The 22,605-nt window shown below is 40.5% G+C and overlaps 1 protein-coding gene across 20 annotated transcripts in view; it reads left to right on the top strand.

Annotated features, from left to right (window-relative positions):
* dock7 (dedicator of cytokinesis 7) overlaps positions 1-22,592 on the top strand; it is a 48,160-nt gene extending 25,568 nt beyond the window's left edge. The window contains exons 20-53 of one of the 20 annotated variants that reach the window (XM_085251996.1): positions 240-471; positions 559-723; positions 914-934; positions 2,207-2,376; positions 3,504-3,596; positions 5,161-5,250; positions 6,518-6,613; positions 6,761-6,901; positions 7,161-7,274; positions 7,556-7,723; positions 7,829-7,968; positions 8,111-8,280; positions 8,530-8,708; positions 8,812-8,994; positions 9,471-9,630; positions 9,904-10,000; positions 11,050-11,067; positions 12,041-12,137; positions 12,248-12,382; positions 12,476-12,628; positions 12,917-13,075; positions 13,234-13,334; positions 13,483-13,675; positions 13,801-13,944; positions 14,033-14,164; positions 15,526-15,540; positions 18,595-18,720; positions 18,812-18,901; positions 18,999-19,235; positions 19,320-19,463; positions 19,565-19,671; positions 19,921-20,088; positions 20,240-20,259; positions 21,754-22,592. In XM_085251996.1, coding sequence (XP_085108122.1) covers positions 240-471; positions 559-723; positions 914-934; positions 2,207-2,376; positions 3,504-3,596; positions 5,161-5,250; positions 6,518-6,613; positions 6,761-6,901; positions 7,161-7,274; positions 7,556-7,723; positions 7,829-7,968; positions 8,111-8,280; positions 8,530-8,708; positions 8,812-8,994; positions 9,471-9,630; positions 9,904-10,000; positions 11,050-11,067; positions 12,041-12,137; positions 12,248-12,382; positions 12,476-12,628; positions 12,917-13,075; positions 13,234-13,334; positions 13,483-13,675; positions 13,801-13,944; positions 14,033-14,164; positions 15,526-15,540; positions 18,595-18,720; positions 18,812-18,901; positions 18,999-19,235; positions 19,320-19,463; positions 19,565-19,671; positions 19,921-20,088; positions 20,240-20,255 — 4,254 coding nt within the window. In that variant the 3' untranslated portion in view covers positions 20,256-20,259; positions 21,754-22,592. Of the gene's footprint in view, positions 1-239; positions 472-558; positions 724-913; positions 935-2,206; positions 2,377-3,503; positions 3,597-5,160; positions 5,251-6,517; positions 6,614-6,760; positions 6,902-7,160; positions 7,275-7,555; positions 7,724-7,828; positions 7,969-8,110; positions 8,281-8,529; positions 8,709-8,811; positions 8,995-9,470; positions 9,631-9,903; positions 10,001-11,049; positions 11,068-12,040; positions 12,138-12,247; positions 12,383-12,475; positions 12,629-12,916; positions 13,076-13,233; positions 13,335-13,482; positions 13,676-13,800; positions 13,945-14,032; positions 14,165-15,525; positions 15,541-18,585; positions 18,721-18,811; positions 18,902-18,998; positions 19,236-19,319; positions 19,464-19,564; positions 19,672-19,920; positions 20,089-20,239; positions 20,260-21,753 lie in introns of all 20 variants that reach the window. The other 19 variants (XM_085251994.1, XM_085251988.1, XM_085251998.1 and 16 more) reach the window with 19 other exon arrangements.
* Positions 22,593-22,605: the final 13 nt, after the last annotated feature.

Genomic DNA, 22,605 nt, shown 5'->3' with positions numbered 1-22,605 from the left:
TTTAGCTTTTTCATCCTTGTACGCAATTGTGTTTTCTAATTCTTGCCCTCTTCTTCTCTTGGTATTTTTTTCTATCCATTAATCTTTGTCACATTTCTTTCTTCCTTTATCTCCTTTTTACGTGATTTTCTCTGTTTGCCACTTCCACATTATGGTACTGACATTTGTTTTTGCCAAAAAACTTTCTCTCTCTTATTAACCTCATCTCTACCCCCATTCCTCCAACTCTCCATCATTAGGACCAGTACCTGGATAAGTTCTTTGCGTTGGTGCATGCCCTGGATGAGCACATGTTCCCAGTAAGGATAGGAGACATGCGAATCATGGAGAACAACCTGGAAACTGAGCTCAAGTCCAGCATTGCAGCACTAAACTCATCCCAACTTGAACCAATAGTTCGATTCCTTCACCTTCTACTTGACAAGTTGGTGTTGCTGGTAGTGCGCCCGCCCGTCATTGCTGGACAGATAGGTATGATAAAGGCCTGCAACAGATAAAAACGAAAGGCTACACTTGTAATTATGTTAACTAGCAGAAAGCTCTTCTTTTTGTCTTTAGTGAATCTTGGGCAAGCATGTTTCGAGGTGATGGCCTCCATAGTGAACCGGCTTCATAAGTACCTGGACACCAACCAGGACATGCATGGCCGCAACAGCCTGCTGTCTTCATACATCCACTATGTCTTCCGCTTGCCCAGCACCGACCCCAACTCACCCTCGCCAGGTACAGTGACTACAGTGTCCTCCCATTTTTCTTTATCCTGAATCTTCTTCTATTTTCTCCTTTTAAGTTAACCCCTTTCAACCCTTAACTCATCAAATCTTCCTGCCATAATTTTCTTTATCTATTTCTTTTCATCTTTTACTATTTTTTTCCTCCCACATCCATTTTGTCTTCTACCTGCTCAACACAGACACCAACTCATCCTTAACAGGTAGATATGGCCAGCGTCTGTACATCACAACAGATTTAGCCTTTGGATAAAAGTTACAGTTGTTTTTTTGGTGTATTGACTAGGGATGGGTATCGTTTAGGTTTTATCCGATACCAGTACCAAACCGGTACTTTTGAAACGGTGCCGGTGCTCGAACCGGTGCTTAAAGAATGGAGAACACAAAATTGGTCCAAAAACCTCTCATGTTCAGCTGTTTTTTTGTAAAAAGATAACAATGTGTGCCTTTTCTGCAGCTATGGGGCATATATGGTATCACTCTTGGCTGGAAGCAGTGCTTAAACAATGAAAAAAAAACACAAACTTTGTCCAAAAACCTCTCATGTTTAACTGTTTTCCACTTTTTCTTTGATCATTTTAGCCTTTTTGGCCAGGGTGAAGGGAGTATCTGCCATCAAACAAGAAGACAGCCTCATGTAACTACGACAATGTTTGCTAGTTCACCTTACATGCATTAATGTAATAACGTGGTTAGCCTACTCAACGTAAATTACACACGAACAACATTAAGCTACTCACGCAGAGAAGAACAGCTGCTGCTGCATCATCATCCGTCATCATTTCTGCTACACTGGCAGGGCTAGGGGCCAGGACTCTATTCTTCGGGTTTTTGGGGGATGTTGCTAACTCCGGGTCCGATAACAGGCACCACACCCGCAGTAGATGCGCTCGGTGTGAGGTCTCGCAGCAAGCTATCAAATACGGCGCATTTCTCGGCTTTAACAAAATGCTATACGTCGCCAGGTGTTTCCTCAGATTCGAGAAGTTACCTCCTTTGCACAGTATCAGCTTAAAGCACTTGTTGCAGGCTGCTGAGTTTGCATCTTTTGCTGTGAAGTACAGCCAGACTTGGACCGCTTCGCCTTGGGCATTTTTAACCTGTAGCTCTGCTCTAAAAGAACGTACGTACCTGGGCCCGCCTACTACGCTTGCAAAGGTAAAATGATTGGCTGGAATCCAAAGTGTATGACATTTCAGGAAAAAATAAAGCACCGAAATGTGCGCTGCTTTTCGGTCTGGTTACTACCGTTTATGTCATGGCACCGGATACCGGTACCCATCCCTAGTATTGGCTTGTATTTGGTATATACAGGTTTTTGGGGTTTTTTGCAGTGGCTTTTGTTGTTAAGCCATCCACTGCCAGAAGTGTTAATAAACTACTCTGAAATGATGGGTTAATTACTGGATAGTTAGGTGCAGTGGCTCATCGAAGTCCTATTTTCCTCATTTTCTTTCTGTTGTGTGTCACCAAAGGCCCAGGAGGGTTGGGAGGTTCGGTTCACTATGCCACCATGGCTCGCTCAGCTGTTCGACCAGCCAGCCTTAACCTCAACCGCTCCCGTAGTCTTAGCAACAGTAACCCCGACATCTCCGGTACGCCCACCTCTCCTGACGATGAGGTCCGCTCCATCATTGGCAGCAAGGTAAGGTCTTCAAGTCATACACGACCCTTTCTCTGAGTGGTCATTCAGTTTTCTGTTAAATCTTTAACGAAGCACTAAAATTCTTACATGTGGTCCAAATGTGGCCTGAACGCACGCTCATATTTTTGGGAGCACTTTGCTCTAAATTTGGCTCATACATACTCCATGTGGATGTCAGATACTGTAGTTAATTATTTAACACTGTTGTAATGTAGGAGCTCTTGCTCTGTGATGTATTTTTAGACAGACTCGTGTAAGGTATTTGCACTGAATATGTGTATCTTAAACCACACAAGGTAGAGGCCTCCCTCTGCACAGTGACCCACAGTTTTATCAACATGTAAACTGCATGAGCGTTGTGCAAACACAAGCTTGAACATCTTATCTCTCCAACCGTTGTACGAGCAACCTGTCACACACATATACTCACTCACTCACATGCTATGCACAAATAATGCTTATTATGCATTGTGAAAAATGTACGTTGTATTTAGTTTAAAGTCAAATCAGTCAAGATTAAATATTGTTTCAATAGCCATGTCTTTTCTGAGGACTCTAACAGTAGTATAGTCTCTTCAGTCTTTTTTTGATTTCTTTGTTCCTTTTTATTTCATTTTATTCTTTTAATTGAGGTCATGTATTTTGTCTCATATAATTTGGGAGTTCCCACTTCAAACTTTTTTTTCATATAACCCCCTCAAAAAACCCAACAAATACGTGAACAGTGACTGAATGATGTAATGTGCCTTTCTAATGGTCTTGCTATATTTGTAACCATGACATGATGGATGCAGCCCCTTTTTTTGATGAGTTTCCTTTTGCTGCTAATACTTAACTAAACCATTCTTCTCTTGTCTCTTAGGGAGGGGTAGTTGTTGTTTGGGTGGGGGTTTAACGCAGAGAAGGAAAGGGAGAGAGAGAACCTTTGTGCTTTGCTCCTATGTGGTGATGATTTTTAATTTACTGACAGCTAACCGTTTTGAGGCCCTTGGCATCGTCCAGCTGTCCTGACCTCTGAACCTCTTTAACTTGTCATTATTCCTTCCCTCCTCCTTCTCCCCCCCGTGCTGCTCGCTTGTTCCCTTGCTTCCTGCCTGCCTTGTGTCCTTTGACCCTGGCCCCCCTAGGGCTTAGACCGATCCAACTCGTGGGTGAACACCATGGGCTCTAAGAGTGCCCCCTGGGGATCCAGCCCTGGGTCCGCTCCAGAAACCATGCAGGTGGTTTTATGAATGCCCCGTCCTCCACTTTGCCTCACGACAAAAACAACCTACACTTAAGGGATACTGAGATATTTGGAGTTTTGGCTTAGTTGTGTGCTTTGCTGGAATCATTAATAGCGAGGCATATCGGGTATATCAGTGCTTATCCATTCTAAGGTTTTTCATTTTTGTGTCTTTTTATTTTGTCATGCTCACACCTTTCATTAATATTTTCAGCCTATCCTTCAAGCTCTTTGCAGTGGTTTTAAGTGACCTGGCTGTGATGCGGACCACATTTTGCTTTTTTAAAAATTCAAAGTACACATATTTCTAAACCACACACAAAGTGGCTAGTATCAAAGACTCTAAAGACAAAGACATAAAAGACCAAAACTTCAGAATATTACAGTATTCTGTTATACCTCAAGTCACAACCCTCCCATTAATCCCATACGTGGGAGTCACAGCCGCCTCCATGACCCTCCAGTCATGTTAGTCTTAGGTGTCAGCCCTCTTTGCGAATCACATCTAACACATCTCTTTTTTTCTCTGTATCTGCATTAAAAGTAGCCAAAATTAAGATGTATCCAAATATAGGCCAGAGCAATCCATGGTAGCAGTTTCTCAGATATTGTTGACCTCTCTTCTGGGTTTACTGTGATCAGTCATTGCTAGCCTAAATCCAACACAATCTTTCAGAGAATAATTGGGTTGGTAGAGAAAACGAGAGTTGTGTTAGAATTCCATCAGCAGACTAGTCGTTCTTTTTTTATGCTTTTTTTTTTAAAATTTATCTCCCCCCCCCCCTAAAAAAAAATCCCTCTTTCCCTCTATGGATTTCCTCTGCTCTCAGCTAGTTAACCTGCATGACCCTCTCCTAACACCCCTCATTTCAACCACAGTTCATTTATTTCTGGAGCATGGTATATCTGTGAGTGTGACTGTGCATCTACGTGTGTGGTCTTTGTCTGCCTCAATTTCCATCTTAATGTGATCTTAAGTCCTCTGTCATTTTAATTTGTCATAACATATTAATTTATACAAATATAAAAATAAATGGGCATATTGTAGCCATAGAATCACACCTAGCTTACCACAGTAAATGTGCATAGACTGGCAGAGCACATTCATAATAAGCATTTAGCATAGGATGTTGTCCAGCTACCTGCAATAAAACCATCTCTGAGGTCTTGTATTTACCTGGAGGGATGCAGAATGGCTCATTATTAAGCAATGGCTACAGTGTTGCACAAAAGCATTATTAATGTTGAGACTACATTTGATTGCACTTTTGTGTAGCCATTTTGCATCTCTACCATAAGATGCTCAAACTATTGATGTATCAGCTGTTTTAGATTATGGGTACAATGCTTTTCAAGTGCTGTGGCCCTGTCCTGTGTCTGTTGTTTTGTGTCTTCATGTATGAAAATGTCCAACAGATCACAAAAGTGTGTGTGTGTGAGGGGGCTGTGTTACTCAGCACGCACGTTTTGCCTGTGTGCTGAGGAAGAAGGTGCAACCCCACTCTCTCGTTGCTCCTCCACTAACCTTGCTGTCACCGTTCCATTCATCCCACTCATAGGCCATGGAGCGCTGTGGCAATCGCATGTCTTCGCACACTGAGAGCGCCAGTTTCTTGCAAACTTTAACAGGACGGTTGCCCACAAAAAAGGTAGAGCCACTTGCACTGGGGGAGGAGCCGACCCCCAGCCACCTCTTGTCCTCCTCCTCCTCACCTGTCTTGTCTGTGGATGTGTGCCTCTGGATTGATTGATGTCGTATTTGGTTGTTGTGGAGTCTTGTTGAATGCTGTATGTCACCGATCTGCCTCTTGTTCTCAATATGAGGATATTTTGATGTGATGTGAATGTTGGTTGTAATCTGGCTAACACTGACTATTGGAAAGTCTTTTTTTATTGTCCACCGCTCAGTCACAGAGTGCAAATTGTATCTGGTTTTCATTTAAAAAAATCTGATACTGTTTGACTTTCAGTCAGGTGCTATGTTACCATAGGACATACTTACCAGTAAACATACAGACAGGTGGGCGGGTATGTTTAGTGTCGTATCGGGACAAAGTTCATAATTTTCACTTAGGTTGAAAAAATTCAATTTATAATAGAATTTTTAAGCAGGTGTAGTTTACTTGGTGTTTTATACCAAGCTGTGTGTCTGCTATAACAACCTTAAACTCTTTAATAAAATAATTCTTTCCAGTAGGCAGTACAATACAGGTTTAAAATGATGTATTTAAGACTTACCAGTCTGATGAAAAGTCAGTATGTTAGCCAGACTTGTGGTGGATTTTAGTGTTGCATAAAATACACACAACTCGAAAAATGTTATTTTTGCATAATAAGACGACCAAATGTAAAAAAATTAATTAATTAATTAATTAAAAAATGTTGTTCTTTGTAAAACTAGAATTATTTTTCTGTCTTTAAAAGAGAGAAATGTATTTTAGTCATATACATTAGGTCGCACTACAAAATACTGCAGTTTCCATGGTGAAAGGAGTGCATCATTTGTTAAAAGCAAAAATGTTGCACACGTCTATAACAGTTTTTTTTTTTTTTATTAATATCTAACTGTCTGCAATGAAGTTCATTTTCAGCTTTGGAGGAGCAGAAGCTTTACTGGGCTGTCTTGTTCTTTCATATAGAGAATCTAGTACGCGTTCTTATTTGTTCTATATTCCTGGTCACAACAGTTGATACCTGCTAGCAGGTTATGTCTGTAGCCAATCTAAAACTTCTTTTATGTCATAACCCATGAAAATAAATACATTTTGAGATCTATCTGACCAGGCGAACTAAGTATAGATTATGCTTGGTTACTTTTTCTGGTGCCTCACATTATCTCTGTCTGGCTGTACTGCTTTCCCTTTCCCTCTCTGTCCATCCCTCTTTCTTTGTCTCCGTTTTGATTTTCTGACTCAGCTCTTCCATGAAGAGTTGGCTCTCCAGTGGGTGGTGAGCAGTGGAAGTGTACGTGAGGGTGCTCTGCAACAGGCCTGGTTTTTCTTTGAACTCATGGTAAGAAAACAAAATCTGGATAAAGTGTAACACATGTGGGTCTGTCTGACATTGTTCTTTTTGTGTAAAAATAAAAAATAATATTAATAATGATAATAAAACTTGCCAACAGCTTATGTTTTAACCCAATGAACACCTTTACCTCAGGTGAAGAGTATTACCCACCACCTTTACTTCACTGACCGCTTAGAGTCACCCAGGAAGAACCGTTTCCCAGAACGCTTCATGGACGACATCACAGCTCTGGTCAGCACCATCGCTGGTGACATTGTGTCTCGCTTCCAAAAGGTAAATAATGACCCAGTTCTGTGTCTTGAGGTGTTTGTAAGAGGCTTGTCAGTTTGGATTGGAACAGGAATTTGCAGGATTGTTATATATGGGAAAGTTGGAAAAAGGAATCTTATGAGTTGTTAAAACTGTAAAAGAAGTTGTATGTTCATATATTTTTGTCATTTCTGGACATTATTTTGTGGCATATTAAGTTTTGGGGTGTAATTTCCAAGGCATGCCCGTGACATGTATAAAGCATGTTTTCTCATCCGTTCAGGATCTGGAGCTGGTGGAGAGGCTGAACATGAGCCTGGCCTTCTTTCTCAATGACTTGCTGTCAGTTATGGACCGAGGTTTTGTCTTCAGCCTGATTAGGGCATACTGGAAACAGGTAAATGAGTTTGTTTTTCTCGGTCTTTTGGTTTTTAATTTTTAAATTGCCATGGCTGTCAGGATCAGTATGACTGGAAAAAAGCCAGGTGAGTGCCGAAATTTCTGATTAGGCCTTCATTAAACTATTTAAAGCGTGGATCTCCTTTTTGTGCATTTCAGCTTTATTTACAGCACTATAACAGCCTAATATGTGATGACATTTCAACACTTTCCTTTACTGCACATGCTCCATTTTTGTTTGTAATATGTAAATGAGTATTTTCTGTTACCTTTTTCTAGGTGTCCACAAAGCTTTATGCTTTACAGAACCCAACCCTGGAGTCTTTGCGGCTTGATTTCTTAAGGATTGTTTGCAGTCATGAACACTACGTCACCCTCAACCTGCCCTGCAGCCTGCTCACACCACCTGCCTCTCCTTCTCCCTCTGTGTCCTCAGCAACATCGCAGGTCAATTTTTACTCTTAAAAGGCTGACACTCTGAAAATTTCAGCGTACAGATGTTAGATTTATGTACAGTCCAACACTATTAATAGTGTCTCTTATCTCTCACAGAGCTCTGGCTTCTCCACACACGTCCAGGACCAAAAGATAGCCAACATGTTTGAGCTGTCTGTCCCCTTCAGAGAACAGCATTATCTGGCTGGACTGGTACTGTCTGAACTGTCAGTAATACTGGACCCAGACAATGAGGGGTGAGAAGATGTTTTAATTAAGAAAGATTCTAAATGTGAATGTGTTTTATTGTCTGAATCTTCCCGTGATTGAGCTAAAACATTCCATTTCGTTTCCTTTTAAATTTGTTTTGCTTCTTCTCTTTCGTATTGTGTGCTGTAGGATGTTCGGTCTGCATAAGAAAGTAGTGAGCGTTGTTCACAACCTCCTTTCCAGCCACGACTCTGATCCTCGCTATGCCGACCCTGAAGTCAAGGCCCGTGTTGCTATGCTTTACCTGCCTCTTATCAGCATTGTCATGGAGGCACTGCCTCAACTCCACGATTTTACAGGTACAGGTGACATTTTTAGTATGAAGCAGCTTAAGAGTTAGCAATGTACGAATCTTTTGATTACTTTTTTGATTTTTTTTTTTAAACCTTTACATTAGTTTAAATATTTTCTCAGGTCTTCTTTCAATTTTGTCAAGATAATTTCCTTGTCAAAACACAAATGTATTATCTTCCTCAGTTTTTATCTTTGTCTGCTGTCTCATGTCTGATTATTTGGCAACTTATGTTCTTTCCTTTTTGTTTTATTAGAGTCACATAATCAGTGGGGTCGACCGGGCGGCCCTCAGGGGGCAGCTGTTGGCACCAGCGGAGAAGAGACAGAGGGAGAAGGTAACAGCATGATCAGTCAGACTGTCGCCATGGCAATAGCAGGCACCTCAACCGCATCGCCGATGTCCCGACCGAGCAGCTTCTTGCTCAACTCGCAGGTAATTTCCTGCAAGACACAGTGACTGTATCAATTTATCTGCAGTTAATGGAAATATCTCAGTGCCGTGTGCTGCTTCCTCCTTTTGTGTTCTCGCATTCCAGGCGAGTCGTCAGCACGGGAGCTTCTCGGCCGAGTCCAGTCGGAGCCTGCTGATCTGTCTGCTGTGGGTGCTAAAGAATGCTGATGAGCTAGTGTTACAGAAATGGTTCACAGACCTGTCAGTGTCCCAGCTCAACCGCCTTCTGGATCTCCTCTACCTCTGCGTCTCCTGCTTTGAATACAAGGTAACATCAACAATCACTGCCTAACAGTTTGAGCTAATTAAGCATTAATTACCCACCTGAGAGCGCACTGCATACTGGGGGAATCTACATTGTGGGTTACGTCCACCTCTTCTGTTTATTTTCTATATTAAAATTGGGGGCTCTCATGCACCTGGATAATATTTCTGATTGAAACTTGGTGAAACTACAAAACTAAACTTTTGCATGTGCTCTAGTACTAACTTAACTAAAAATATTTTCACATTTACCATCTAACTTTACATTTCTTTTCAAAAGGTTCTATAATTATCTATTTCCTTCTGTGTGTTTCAAGCTCTTTATGCTATGCTGTGTGTTGGTTGTTTGCTGTGCTGTGCTTGCATATTTGCTTTTCATGCTACTAACCCGCTTTGCTTGCTTGGTGCTTCGCTGCAAGTAACTTCCCTGCTGTGTGTGTTCTCTGTCCGTCCATTCACCCTCTACCTCATGGATACAAGGCCCATGTTGTGTTCACCATGCAGGGGAAGAAGGCGTTTGAACGCATGAACAGCCTAACCTTTAAGAAATCCAAAGATATGAAGGCCAAGCTGGAGGAAGCCATACTGGGCAGCATTGGGGCCAGACAGGAAATGGTGCGACGCAGCCGGGGGCAGCTAGGTGAGATTTAAACTTCAGGCACACTCACACAGTTGCAGGTAGGAAGAAATAAATGCTGAGAAGCAAAATTTAAGGATTACACCAACACAATAATCAGTGTATTCTGCTTTTTTCCTGGACACAGGTGCATGCATACATACGTCTATTTAGCTGTGCCTTTTGAAAGTACTGTAAATATAGCTACAGCCAGTTTGTCACGTTTTTTGTGTGCAGGGAGCCTCTTTCATCACTGTTTAAAAAAGAAATGGTAAATAATGTTTCCCCATCATCTAGAGCGGAGTCCATCTGGCAGTGCTTTTGGCAGCCAGGAAAACCTTCGATGGAGAAAAGACATGACCCACTGGAGACAAAACAGCGAAAAGATGGACAAGTATGGTCTTTTGAACTGTTGAAGGGCATTTTTCTGATTACTGTTTCATGCACAAAAAAACACAACAGTTTTTTAATAATCTAAAGAGCTTGCAAAGAAAAGCGACTGGACTTCTTTAAGTTTCTTAAAGACATTCACCTCTCAGAAGTTTCTTCAGTTCTAAGACCAAATGGTGGAGAGTCCAAGGTATTTAAGCCCTAGTGGGAGTCTCCATAGTCTCCACTGCCTCGGTTGTAGGTATGCAATTGAAGAGTGAGACCACATCAAAGGACACAAGAGGTCCAGTCGCTTTTCTTTCCAAGCTTCTTAGATTACCATGACCTGGATGACTGAGGAACTACACATACATGTTTTTTAATGGCATTGTGGAACTTTATTCTCTTAGGGGCACATGCACGAGTCAGGTCTGTTTCCAATTGCATTTTAAATTTACATAAAATAGGCAAAAGTTGAACTAAAAAGCTGGTCCCATTTCTCAGTAATGCTGCAAATAAAGCACTTAAGAGAAAGACACTCTAACAAGGTAAAGGACTTAAAGTTCAAAATGAACCTCAGATAGTGGAAAACCATGAGATGGAAATGGTTTTTCTTTCATGTATGAAAAGAATCTCAAAGATTTCTCATCAGTCCAGATTTAAAGTTTGGCTTCATGGTCATATTCATTTTTTGTGGCACCACTCCATTATTGCATCTTTATTTTGATTTAACAGTAAATTGTTTACTTATACCCTTTACAGGATGCCACTGCCAAGGTTTGGACAATGTACACAGTGGATTTTAAGCAATCAATATGTGATTGCAGTGCAGACTTTTAGCTAAAGTATCTCTATCTCTTATCTAAAAGTATCTCTATAACGCGGGAGCTTAAAGCTTGAAGGTTTTGCATCTTTTTGCCAATATTTTTTGTCCAATGATGGCAAAAAATATAGCATTATGTCTTTTTGTTTTACTGTTTTAATTTTAATTCCTGTTCTTTTATCATTTCTGCTCCAGCATTTGTCTTCTGTTAATTTCCATTTGTTCTCTCATGTCACTGTGTGTTAATGTAGGAGTCACAGATCAGTCAGGTATTGTATGGTCCACATTTGCTGTGTGCTCCTTTAAATTCCTCCCTGCTTTAGTGCCTCTTTTAAGGTGTACTGCCATGCATGTGGGAAGTCCGACAGGTGAAGTGGATGCAGACTGAACTGATTAGCTTGTATTTGATTCTTAGCTTTCACCAAGTCATGAACAATTTTTTGAATTAACATAATTTTGAGTGAGATACTTTAACACTTTAGCAACTAATGCAATCAGTGATTTGTTCACATTCATTTCCTTTCCATTTTAACTTAAGTTCACACATGCACATCAGAGCACCAAGAGAGTCCCCCTGATCCTGGCCCTGACCCTCAAATCCCTTGTCCCATCAGTCCCTCTGTCCTGGTAACAACAAACTCTGCATTGGGGTTGGTAGTGGTTGCAGTGGGCCTGTTCTGCTTTTTAACCAGTGTGCTTGTTTTTCTGGGGTCCTGACTGATGTTGCTCCCTGGTTGATGTTGCCGGGGGGGAAGTCAAATGTGGCAAAAGCTTTTTTTCTTATCGGTCACCTATTCAGTTCTGTATTGTTTCAGTTCAATCACAGGCATTTTAGGACATGTAGACTAACAAAATAAAAGTCACTGCGTTCTTCTTGTAGATCAGGAATAATGGGTTGCTTTTTTCTAACTTTAAATTATGCCAGTCTTTTAATGCCTTTCATATTTCCTCTAAGAAAAGAGCAGATAGGTTTAGGCTAACTGTCTCTCAGTGTAGGGCTTTCTTTGATTTTGCCAGAAAAAAACCAAATAGCGTAAACATACTGTTTTGTGTTTTAGACACAGCTGGCTGAGCATCCACACCACACATAACATGTTTTTCCTCTAAATTTTCTTCATTGTTCATGATTCTGTGCAGTGGATTAATGTGGTGACTGGAAGCTCATGCAGCGCTCAGTGGCACATCATCAACACCGCAATGTATGAGTTCAGTTTGTGACGGCGTCGTCTTGTGTCTGTGCAGGACGAGAGCAGAGCTGGAACATGAAGCTCTTATTGATGGTAATCTCGCAACAGAGGCCAATTTAATAATACTTGATACTCTGGAGATTATTGTACAGGTATGTAAGCGAAGAAGACGTATCCACACTAAATGGAAACAGGCATATATTCCCAGTCAGGCTGTGTTCAGAGGCCTATTACAGCTGCTTATAAGTCCTTTTCCCTCCAGACGGCATCAGTAACGGAATCCAAGGAGAGTATCCTGGGTGGAGTGCTGAAGGTGCTGCTCCACAGCATGGCCTGCAACCAGAGCGCCCTCTACCTTCAGCATTGTTTTGCCACACAGAGGGCCCTGGTATCTAAGGTTAGACTACTGGGCTTTCTTTATGTGTGAAGCATGCTTATTTCATCTTCCAGGCTTACATAGTAATAAATACTTCTCTCTCTGCCTGTGTAGTTTCCCGAACTACTCTTTGAGGAAGAAACAGAGCAGTGTGCTGATCTGTGTCTGCGACTGCTGAGGAGCTGCAGCAGCAGCATAAGCACGATCAGATCCCATGCCAGTGCTTCCCTCTACCTCCTCATGAGGCAAAACTTTGAGATTGGCAATGTAAGTACAGAGGTGATGGGTTGAACAAGTTAGAGCTGTGGAATGTGGCTGTACTATAACAAATAACATATTTGTTAACTTTAATTCACCTGGTTTATCTGAATACCAAACTGTGCAGTCATAGCAAACTTTAGTTCAGTTACTGATGTATGCATTATTGAAAGCAGACTTTGTGCTAATATCTTTTTAGAAATTATATGTATAGTGCTTCCTTCTCTCTTCATATGTCGGCAGAAAGCCAACAGCTTTGATAACATGTGTGTTTTTTCTTTTTGCTTGAACTTTTAGAACTTTGCAAGAGTAAAGATGCAGGTGACAATGTCTCTTTCCTCGCTGGTTGGAACATCTCAGAATTTCAATGAGGAGTTCCTCCGTCGCTCTCTAAAGACCATCCTTACCTATGCAGAGGAGGATCTGGAGCTGAGGGAGACCACGTTCCCAGATCAGGTACTGGGTTCGCTATTTAGTTGTTTTCCATCACTGCTCGAAAAGGGAAAATATCCAGATTGCTGCTGATGTGATTCTCTGGACCTTTTACTTTGCAAACATGTCATCATCCCGGAGAAGGAGCTTCTTTATCCTGAGCCGTATTTTCTTGCTTTCAGGTTCAGGACCTTGTTTTTAATCTGCACATGATCCTGTCTGACACAGTGAAGATGAAGGAACACCAGGAAGATCCTGAGATGTTGATAGATCTCATGTACAGGTGCAAAACCCATGTGCAATGGAGCGATTTCTTTTGATTACTTAAAAGAGCATTTATTCATTGTAGTTGGTTAGTTAGTCAATATCTGGTTGTGGGTGTGATTTCCTGTGTGGTCTGTGTGTGCATTTGCATTTTTGTCCACTTAAAGGATTGCGAAAGGTTACCAGACATCTCCAGACTTGCGGCTGACGTGGCTCCAGAACATGGCTGGAAAGCACTCTGAGAGAAACAACCATGCTGAGGCTGCTCAGTGTCTGGTGCACAGTGCTGCCTTAGTGGCAGAATACCTAAGTATGCTGGAGGACCGCAAATATCTTCCTGTAGGCTGTGTCACCTTTCAGGTAGGAGCATTCCTGTGGTATTGTTTGTGCGCATGTCTCTCCTCTACAGAAACACATTTCTTACAATGACTGTGCATGCACCATAACCTTCATTTGTTTTTAATATGTGTGGTTATGTGCTCTAGAATATTTCTTCAAATGTGCTGGAGGAATCTGCAGTCTCTGATGATGTAGTGTCACCAGACGAGGAGGGAATCTGTTCAGGGAAATATTTCACTGAGATCGGTCTCGTGGGTCTCCTAGAGCAGGCTGCTGCCTCTTTTTCCATGGTGAGAGATGGAAACATGAACCGATGCTTATTTCTTTGTTTTGTGTTTTTTACCTGCTATTATTTAAAATAATTGTTCATCCTTCCAGGCCGGCATGTATGAGGCTGTGAATGAGGTTTATAAGGTACTGATCCCGATTCACGAAGCCAACAGGGACGCAAAGAAACTAGCCACCATACATGGTAAACTACAGGAAGCCTTTGGCAAAATTGTTCATCAGGTAAACACACACACAAAGTAGACTACTTCTTCAAATCACAACTCCCAACAGTTTGTGGTGCCAAGCTGACACTGAATTTATGCAATTAAATTCTAAGATTAATTTTTTTATATCTCAGTGTGACCTAGATTTATTGTTTTCATTGTCTAACTTCCGCTATGAGAAGATTACATTTGGGATACACAAGGTTACTTCTGTTTTCTTTTTTTCTTATGTAAATCCACCAAAGCTGTTTTTATAAATAAATTCCAGACAGTGTCAGGAGAATCGGGTCAGGAAATTGTCTGGAGCAGTCCATGTCAGATACCTTATCACTGCTGGAAATACTCCATTTGTTTTTGTTTTATTTTATGTGGCACAATGCCTGGGTAGAGGGTGCAGGAGGCAGGGCTTAAAGGAATTCTCCAGAAAGTCATGGGCTCTCTTCAAACATAGTTTTAATTGGACATTCATAGACTTTGTTCTATGGAGCTAGCAGGGCAAAAATCGTTTCATATTTATAATGCATGCTTTGCATTCTCACATGTGGCTCATGCAAAAAATTGCTTGAGTGAACACAATTTAAGACGTGTGCGGTTGAATTAGAGTTAAGTAATTACGGTATAGTATCAAGATCAGCACTTACAATGAAAAGGAGAATTTTTTTTGTCACTGTCATATGAATATATGCACAAGTACACTTTTCTCACACAGATTAACTGTCATGTTAAACAGCCAGTGTAGATGTATCAAGGCCAATTAACAAAAAAGGATGTTAGGAGCAAAGCTTCTTATCTGCAGGACTTTCAAAATGTACATACATCAGTCTCGATATGAGTCACTACACAGAAAAACAATGGATTCCAGTTAATGTTGCGTACACACCAGCTGTCACAGACACAGCTTTGCATGATCTTATCAGTTGGCAGTTAAATCCTAGTATATTTATTTATGCCTGATACCCACCATGCTTTACTTTTCTGTGAAGTATGACCTTAAGCATGCATGACAGTTTGGATTCCAGCTGTGTTTTTTTTATTTGTATTTTTTGTTAAAGGCCAGTTGTGTGGATTGTGTGACACAGACGGGTTACAGTCATCTGGTGTGCAGAGCAACTGCTCTTGCAAAGCAGACTTTTTCATAGTGACAAAAACATTCATGTGTAAAGAAAGCATCCCTGTTTTTCTGTTTGTTTGTTTTTTAAAGAATATTTCTGTCACACGCTCTGTTCTCCAGCTCGACAACTTAGTAACCTGGATTCGTTTCAAAGCGTTCATTCTCCTTATTGTAACATCCTTTGTATGTGTGTGTGTGTGTGTGCGCGTGTCGGAGGGCGTATGCGTCTTGTCGTTCACATGTCCTGTATTCTCTTTGTTACGCAGAGTACTGGCTGGGAGGTAGGTGACTAAACAGCTCCTGCTTGGCCCTGCTCATGTGGTTTATCTTTTTGTATTTTCTTTTTATTTACTCTCATCTTTTTATTTGCTAGCTGTTGGCATTCTTCTTCTTTGTTACATACATCCAAATCCATTAACATCTGCAGACAACATCAACTGTCTGCCCCTTTACCCGCTGGGGACGCTCGCTGTCTAAGCAACAACACCCTTCACCGTTTTCCTCTCTCCTCACTCTTCTTACACTGCAAGAGGAGCTTGTGTTTGTGTCTTTTTTATTTTATTTTATTCTTTACATGTGACAGTGTTGACAGGCTGTGCATGGGAGCCATGGTGTGTGACACTAATGACAAAAGTCTCAGCGAATGCATCACCTGCACAATCCACCGTTTTACCCCCTCCATTCCTCATCTTCTATGTGTCTGCTGGGTGTGTCGGTGGGCACACACACGCGCGTCAGCTGTCACACTTCATCTCATCTTCAACCACAGGGCTCGATTTCAGTGCACTGTTTTGACATGAAAGGTGTCTGTTAGCCATCCCGCTGTAGCCGTGGGGTCATTCTTGCCACACACAATTAAATGAGCCTTTTAACACGCAAGGTGCTGCAGACTTTGGGTCGAGGCTGGAACCAAATTCTCCAAAGGCAGTTTGTTTTCTAAGAGGGTTCAACTCACAGTAATCTCAGGATTACTTGATTTATCCCTTTTGATTTTGATTGGTTGTTATTCTTGCCCTTTCTTTTAATAGTTTAAACTAAATCGACCCCTGACTTTTGTTTCATGCATTCTGTCCCTTTGTTAACAGTATTAACCTCTGAGTTCTCATGGTCTATTGCATGAATTGGACAGAGCACAGGAAGCGCACTGAGCGTGCATGGTGTGTTTCCGAGGGTTGTGGATTATTTGTTTTTTTTTCCCCTCACTTTTGTTTTTTTAAATTCTTCGCTGTCTGCCTTTGCATGATCTGGATCCTCCACAATGAGTTTCTGTTCTTTCTCACAATCAGTGGAGATATTTTTACTGTTGTGTGTTAGTTTGTGTTGTTTTTAAAATTCTCTGGAGGAACCCAATCCTGATTAAAATTTGTTCTGTTTTTTTTTTCCTTTTTGATTTCCCTGGTTGCCGACCCTTCCTTCTTTACTTAATTGTGTCTTGTGGTAAGTTTCTTAGTTTACAGGGTTTCCTTAATTACTGTTTAAAAACATTTTCAAATCAGTGGTTTAACTAGCAATACATGACTTGTATCTTTTTCCCTTAAGTTACCCTGATGCTTTATCTAAACATCTTGTGCATCAAGTTGTGTAGCATTTGCCTCAGATTTTCACATCATTTTCCTTTTTCCTGCCATACACGCACTTACACACTGGGCACTCATGGTGTACCTGCTGATTGATCTTGGGGCTTCCCTTTGGATGTTTCTTTCCAAGTAGAGGTCTAAGCAAAAAAAAAAAATGGAGTTGATGGATGTTTTTCCTGTCAACAACTTCCAAAGACGTAACGGGGTGTTTGAGGTTGAAGTAGTTTTTGCCTTGTTTTGTTTCACAAACGTTTTCCCCTCCCGCTCCGTCTTTCTTTCTTTTTTTTGTTATCTGTCTGTTTGTGACTTTAAGGCTTCTATTTAGAAAACTTTGGTGCTGCTTTGATCTGTGAACTTGAGCTGTTTTTATTCTTAACATGGGAAAAAATTGCACACATGAAGAACACAAGCACTTACAAGCTGGGTGCAAAGGAGATGTCGAGTTCATGTTGACAACAATAGATACATTTCAGACACTGCGGGGTGTTTTTCCTGGCTTAGATTGGGATTTTTCACAAAAGCACATTAAGGCAATTCATCTGCATTCCTCGTATTTGTTATAATTATATAGATTTTCCAGTGATTTCTGACCATTTTATAAACCCAAATGTCTACTGTGTTTACTTACAGTGGACCTTGTGTGTTTCTTTATTTTTGGCTTGTATACTGTTATAATAATATTTAAACAGGACCAAACTGTCAAATAATGAGAAGCTAATAATATGAAAGTAATTCCTATGACCCAAAGGTCAGGGTTCAGATTTTTTTTTTCTATGCTGGCAGCTGCAGCACAGAAGCCCCACCCACATACTTTTCAAACCTTCTGATTGCAAGAATGCAGTCAGTCAGAAGAAAGTTTGCTTGAAAAGAGAGGGCTTGAAAGGAAAAGAGCTAAACCTGGCACTTTTTTCTTGCTGATGTTTGACCTAGTTTGCTTGGTACTTTTAGCCTGACTAATCTATTAGCAGGCCAGTATCATCGCCCGATATTAGCTATTTGACAGTCGGTATTTGTATTTTAAATAACTGCTTGGTGAAAAAGAAAAATGTAAAGAAGAGATGGAAGAAACACTCTTCTATTTTATATTGCATAGTTTGTCCACCAGAGGGCACTGTGCAACTTCCCAGAGTCGGATAGAGAGCAAACAAGTAAATAAGCAACTACATATAACAAATTGTGTAGTTATTTATTTTATGGGATTTTTCTTTCTTTCAGACACATGAAACAGTCGATATATCAGAAGGTCAGATGTTTAAATGACAAAATATCAATATTTGTTTCGGCTTTAAAAATACTTGCTACCTGCCTGAGTTCTGTCAGGTCCTTAACTGCGGTGGAAAAGCTGCTGAACAACCTTTTTTTTTTTTTAAAAAAAACAAAAAAAAACAAAAAGAAAACAGGTTGTTGAAATCACATACTTTCTGTCTGAACCTTCAGTACACTCACATACAGCTTTTAGAACAGAACCAACAGATTTAATCACATACTGCATGAAACTTCTAATAGTTGTTGTTATATATGTAGCTATATAGCTACATATATATCAGATTGTAGGCATACCATTTCTTTCAGTGAACTATAATCTTTTTCTGTCATCTTTGCCTCTGTGAAGAGAGCTGTAAAATCTAATAAAGTAAAAATACACAAATGCTTACTGTTCCACAGTATATCACAGTATGCTGTAGCAGGGTGATGGTGTTCTGCCTCGTTTTTTAACCCATTCATCAATGTTTCCCTCTGCCTGTTCAGGATGGAAAGAGAATGTTTGGTACTTACTTCAGAGTTGGATTTTATGGTACGAAGTTTGGCGACTTGGATGAGCAAGAGTTTGTGTACAAAGAGCCTGCCATCACAAAGCTGGCTGAAATCTCTCACAGGCTAGAGGTAAACTATGCTGTGCTCGCGTTCTCTCTCTATGAGTCTAATTGTTTTCTGTGAAAGAGTAAAATGTTCTGTTCTTTGTCTTTTCTGGTAGGGTTTCTATGGCGAGCGATTTGGAGAGGACCAGGTAGAAGTCATTAAGGACTCCAACCCTGTGGACAAGTGCAAGCTGGACCCAAATAAGGTTTAGTGTTGATAAATGAGATGAACATATGTTAAACGGATGGAAATGGTCTTAGCTAAAAAAAAAAAAAACAACCCAAAAACATTTGTCCCTCTAGGCATTCATCCAGATCACATACGTGGAGCCGTACTTTGACACTTACGAAATGAAAGACCGCATCACATACTTTGACAAGAACTACAACTTGAGACGTTTCGTCTACTGCACTCCTTTCACCCTGGATGGGCGAGCACACGGGGACCTGCACGAACAGTTCAAACGCAAGACCATCCTCACCACCTCCCACGCCTTCCCGTACATCAAGACACGGATCAACATCATCCACAAAGAGGAAGTAGGTCTACAGTCTGCCTGCTCTTCACAGGCAAATTCCACAAATGTTCAGCCTTTTCATGCAACCACTCTGTCACTCTTCCAGATTATATCCACACCGATAGAAGTGGCAATAGAGGACATGCAGAAAAAGACTCAGGAGTTGGCATTTGCCACCCACCAGGACCCTGCCGATGCCAAGATGCTGCAGATGGTCCTTCAGGGATCAGTAGGCACAACTGTAAACCAGGTAAGGTTTTGAATTTTTAGCATGCAACAACTGTTAGTTACAGCACTACTGATTCACAAAGCTGAAAGCTGATGTTTATGAGATTGTTCTGTTTTTCCAAGGGTCCTTTGGAGGTAGCTCAAGTGTTCCTGTCGGAGATCCCCAGTGACCCAAAATTGTACAGACACCACAATAAGCTTCGGCTCTGCTTTAAAGACTTCACCAAAAGGTATGGATTGTCCTTCCTCTAGGCAGAAGTTGAAACCTTCTCCTCTCACCCTGTACAAGCTGTAAAAATGATACGATACCACTGATGGTTGCTGTGTTGCTATATAACCAGACTATAGCACCCAAGTGCTATAAGTTTTCACTTCACTCACCAAATTAGTTTAGACTTTCAGTCGATCATTTTATTTGAAACAGAGAACACGTGCTGCGTATTTACATAACAGTATCGCACTATATTTCCCTGTCTAAGGTGTGAGGATGCCCTACGCAAAAACAAGAGCCTGATTGGTCCAGACCAGAAGGAGTACCAGAGGGAGCTGGAGAGGAATTATCACCGGCTGAAGGAGGCACTGCAGCCTCTCATCAACAGGAAGATCCCCCAGCTTTATAAGCCTGTACTGCAGGTCAACTCGCACAGGTAGGGCCAAGCAGGCTTTCTCTCCATGTGTATGAACGATGTGAGTGAGAGTAGAGATTAATTTCTTGGTTGTTAAGTTAAATCAGTCTTTTTAAAAAAAATTGTTTTGCTTTTGTTTTGTTTTGTTTTTGCTTCTGTAAAAACGATGCAGCAAACGGACAGCTTGACAAGGTAGTTTGGACTTCTCGGAGTACGTTTTGTGTTGTGTTTTTGTTTTTGTTTTTTCGTTTGCATGTTTCTCACTGTTCAGGTTAGAGGGAAATGCTTTCAGTTTTAATTCTAAAATTAAAAATGAATTGGATTTGTAAATGTTTAAGGATACATCATACTTTTTTTCGTGCAACTTTATTTATCAGTTAAGAATTTACCTGTTGTATGAAGGGAACAACCAAGCCACACACAGACTTAGTAAAATCCGAATGAATGCAATTACCTTTTATTTATAAAGCACCAATTCACAACAAGTTGCCTAAAGGCACTTTATATTGTAAGGAAGAGACCCCACAGAACATCATTTTTTCAGTGTGTCCGTTCATTTTATAAATTATATTTTTTATCAAGGATGTCGAGCATTTGTGATTTTGTTTACAGATTTACAGATAAAAGGTGTACTGATGGAAATATACGTATATGCTTTTCAGGGCTTTAAAATTGCAGCAGCCAAAATTAGCTGCAGTTTGGCTGGGCAACTTCTTTATGTTGCCATTGGACACAAAAAAGGCTCGAGAGCACGGCGTATTATAAATTCTAAAAAACGGTGGATTTATCGAGAGGACACCGAAGTTGTCTCTCTAGTGATTCCACAGCAGTACAAGAGCATCATCTGTTGACGTAACGAGGTATAACCTCCGTACGTAAACATAACAGTGTTAGAATAGTGAACAATAATAAACAAAAACAAGGGGCAGTTTGTTCTGACAAAATTAAACATGTAGCATTTTCAAATCTACTGCAAATACTTTGAACAATCACAGGCAGTGGGCTACAGATCAAATACTACATGACATAACTCAATCATCTCCAGTCGGAAAAAACGTGTATTCCCTGATTCATTGGCAAGGGGGTCTAGCTGTTGCTGAGTGAAATTGGTTGCACTAAAAACAACTGCAGGTTGTTGCAAGCCGTCTGTGGTTTTTCATTTAAGACGCAGATGCTATTTACTCTCAGAGCTGTAGTAAATCTTGAAATAGTGCAGCGCAAACTGGAAAACGGCTAGGAACTGCCACCAATCACTTGCCAAACAGTCGCAGAATATACAACCAGTGGTTACCTGGCAGTCACTGACCACGCCCCAAGGCCTTGGTTAATGGGACATTCAAAATTAAGTCCACAGTGACTGACAGCAAAGTCTAGCAACTACAGCAACCAGAGAATACATAGTTTTCCCTCACAATATGTTGCCTGGTGGTTACTCTAGGCCTGTGAGATTGGGGTCAGCATTGATTTGTAGCATGTATGAAGCATGTGTTATATGCTTGTGCTCGTCTTGTGAGAAGGTAGAGCTACAGGAGGTCAGCTATTTTCACATACTAGGCTTTTCTAGATTTCTTCCTACTGCAGCTTTAACATTTCAGGTCAGCTTCTCGTGACAGCTCAAAATTCTTAGTATTTTATTTCTTTTTTTTTTTTTGTCCTCGTTAACATCTTTTTGTTTTTAATTTGCAGAGATTCCTTCAGCAGAATGAGTCTTCGCAAGCTTGACATTTGAAGATGAAGAGAACTACACACAAGCGCACCTGTACACCTACACAAACACTTAACCGAAACTGCAATATTAATTTATTCTCCAGTGTAAATAGGAGTGTCTCTTGAAAGTTGGTCAGTGTTTGGAAAAAAGCGTGTTTAAACAAAAGGTTGAAAAGACTTGCAGCTTGGTACGTCATTCCAGTGTCTTAATTTGTTTACAGACAAACTGTTACACAATCAGCGCAGCAAACAAGTGGAACTTCAAATTAAAGAGATACCTTGGCATTTAGAATTTCTTTTTGCTAGTCATTTCAGTAGGTAACAAGTGCTTATACTGTCCCCATGCTACCTTAAAATAACAAAAAACAAAGCTCATGTCAGCACTCACTCTTGGAACCAGTAGAAATGGCTGCAAGCTATGAAGAATGCTCCAGAGTTCTGTATTTCAGTAAAGTGCCAAAAAAAAAACACCCTTTTTTTCTGCCAAATTCTTACAATTTTAAAAGTCAAGGTGTCTTTTTAATTATGTACGATGTGTCAAAAAAATCTGTACTCAATTTTCATGTGTGCACTTTTTTTTTTTTTTTTTTAATGGTGTAGCATTGCATTTTACAACTTGAAAGTTTATGTAATGCAAAATGGGAGAGAAACCTTAAAACATGCAAAAAAATTGTACCAGTATTTATCATGATGCTTTATTATTGTTTTTAGTTGAGGCGCCAATGTTTTAAACTTAGGTACTTTAAACCTCATTGTATAATTTTATGTAGTTTTGTTTTATTTTAAATATTTTACTAAATAAATATTTTAATGTTCAAGTGGTCTGATGTG

The sequence above is a fragment of the Mchenga conophoros genome, linkage group LG17, assembly GCF_057382185.1.
Source record: "Mchenga conophoros isolate Kocher_MC1m ecotype Shallow Benthic linkage group LG17, M_conophoros_male_GT1.1, whole genome shotgun sequence".
Lineage (NCBI taxonomy): Eukaryota > Metazoa > Chordata > Actinopteri > Cichliformes > Cichlidae > Mchenga > Mchenga conophoros.
The sequence above is the reverse complement of the archived record's forward strand: the minus strand, read 5'-3'. Positions and strand labels throughout refer to the sequence as shown.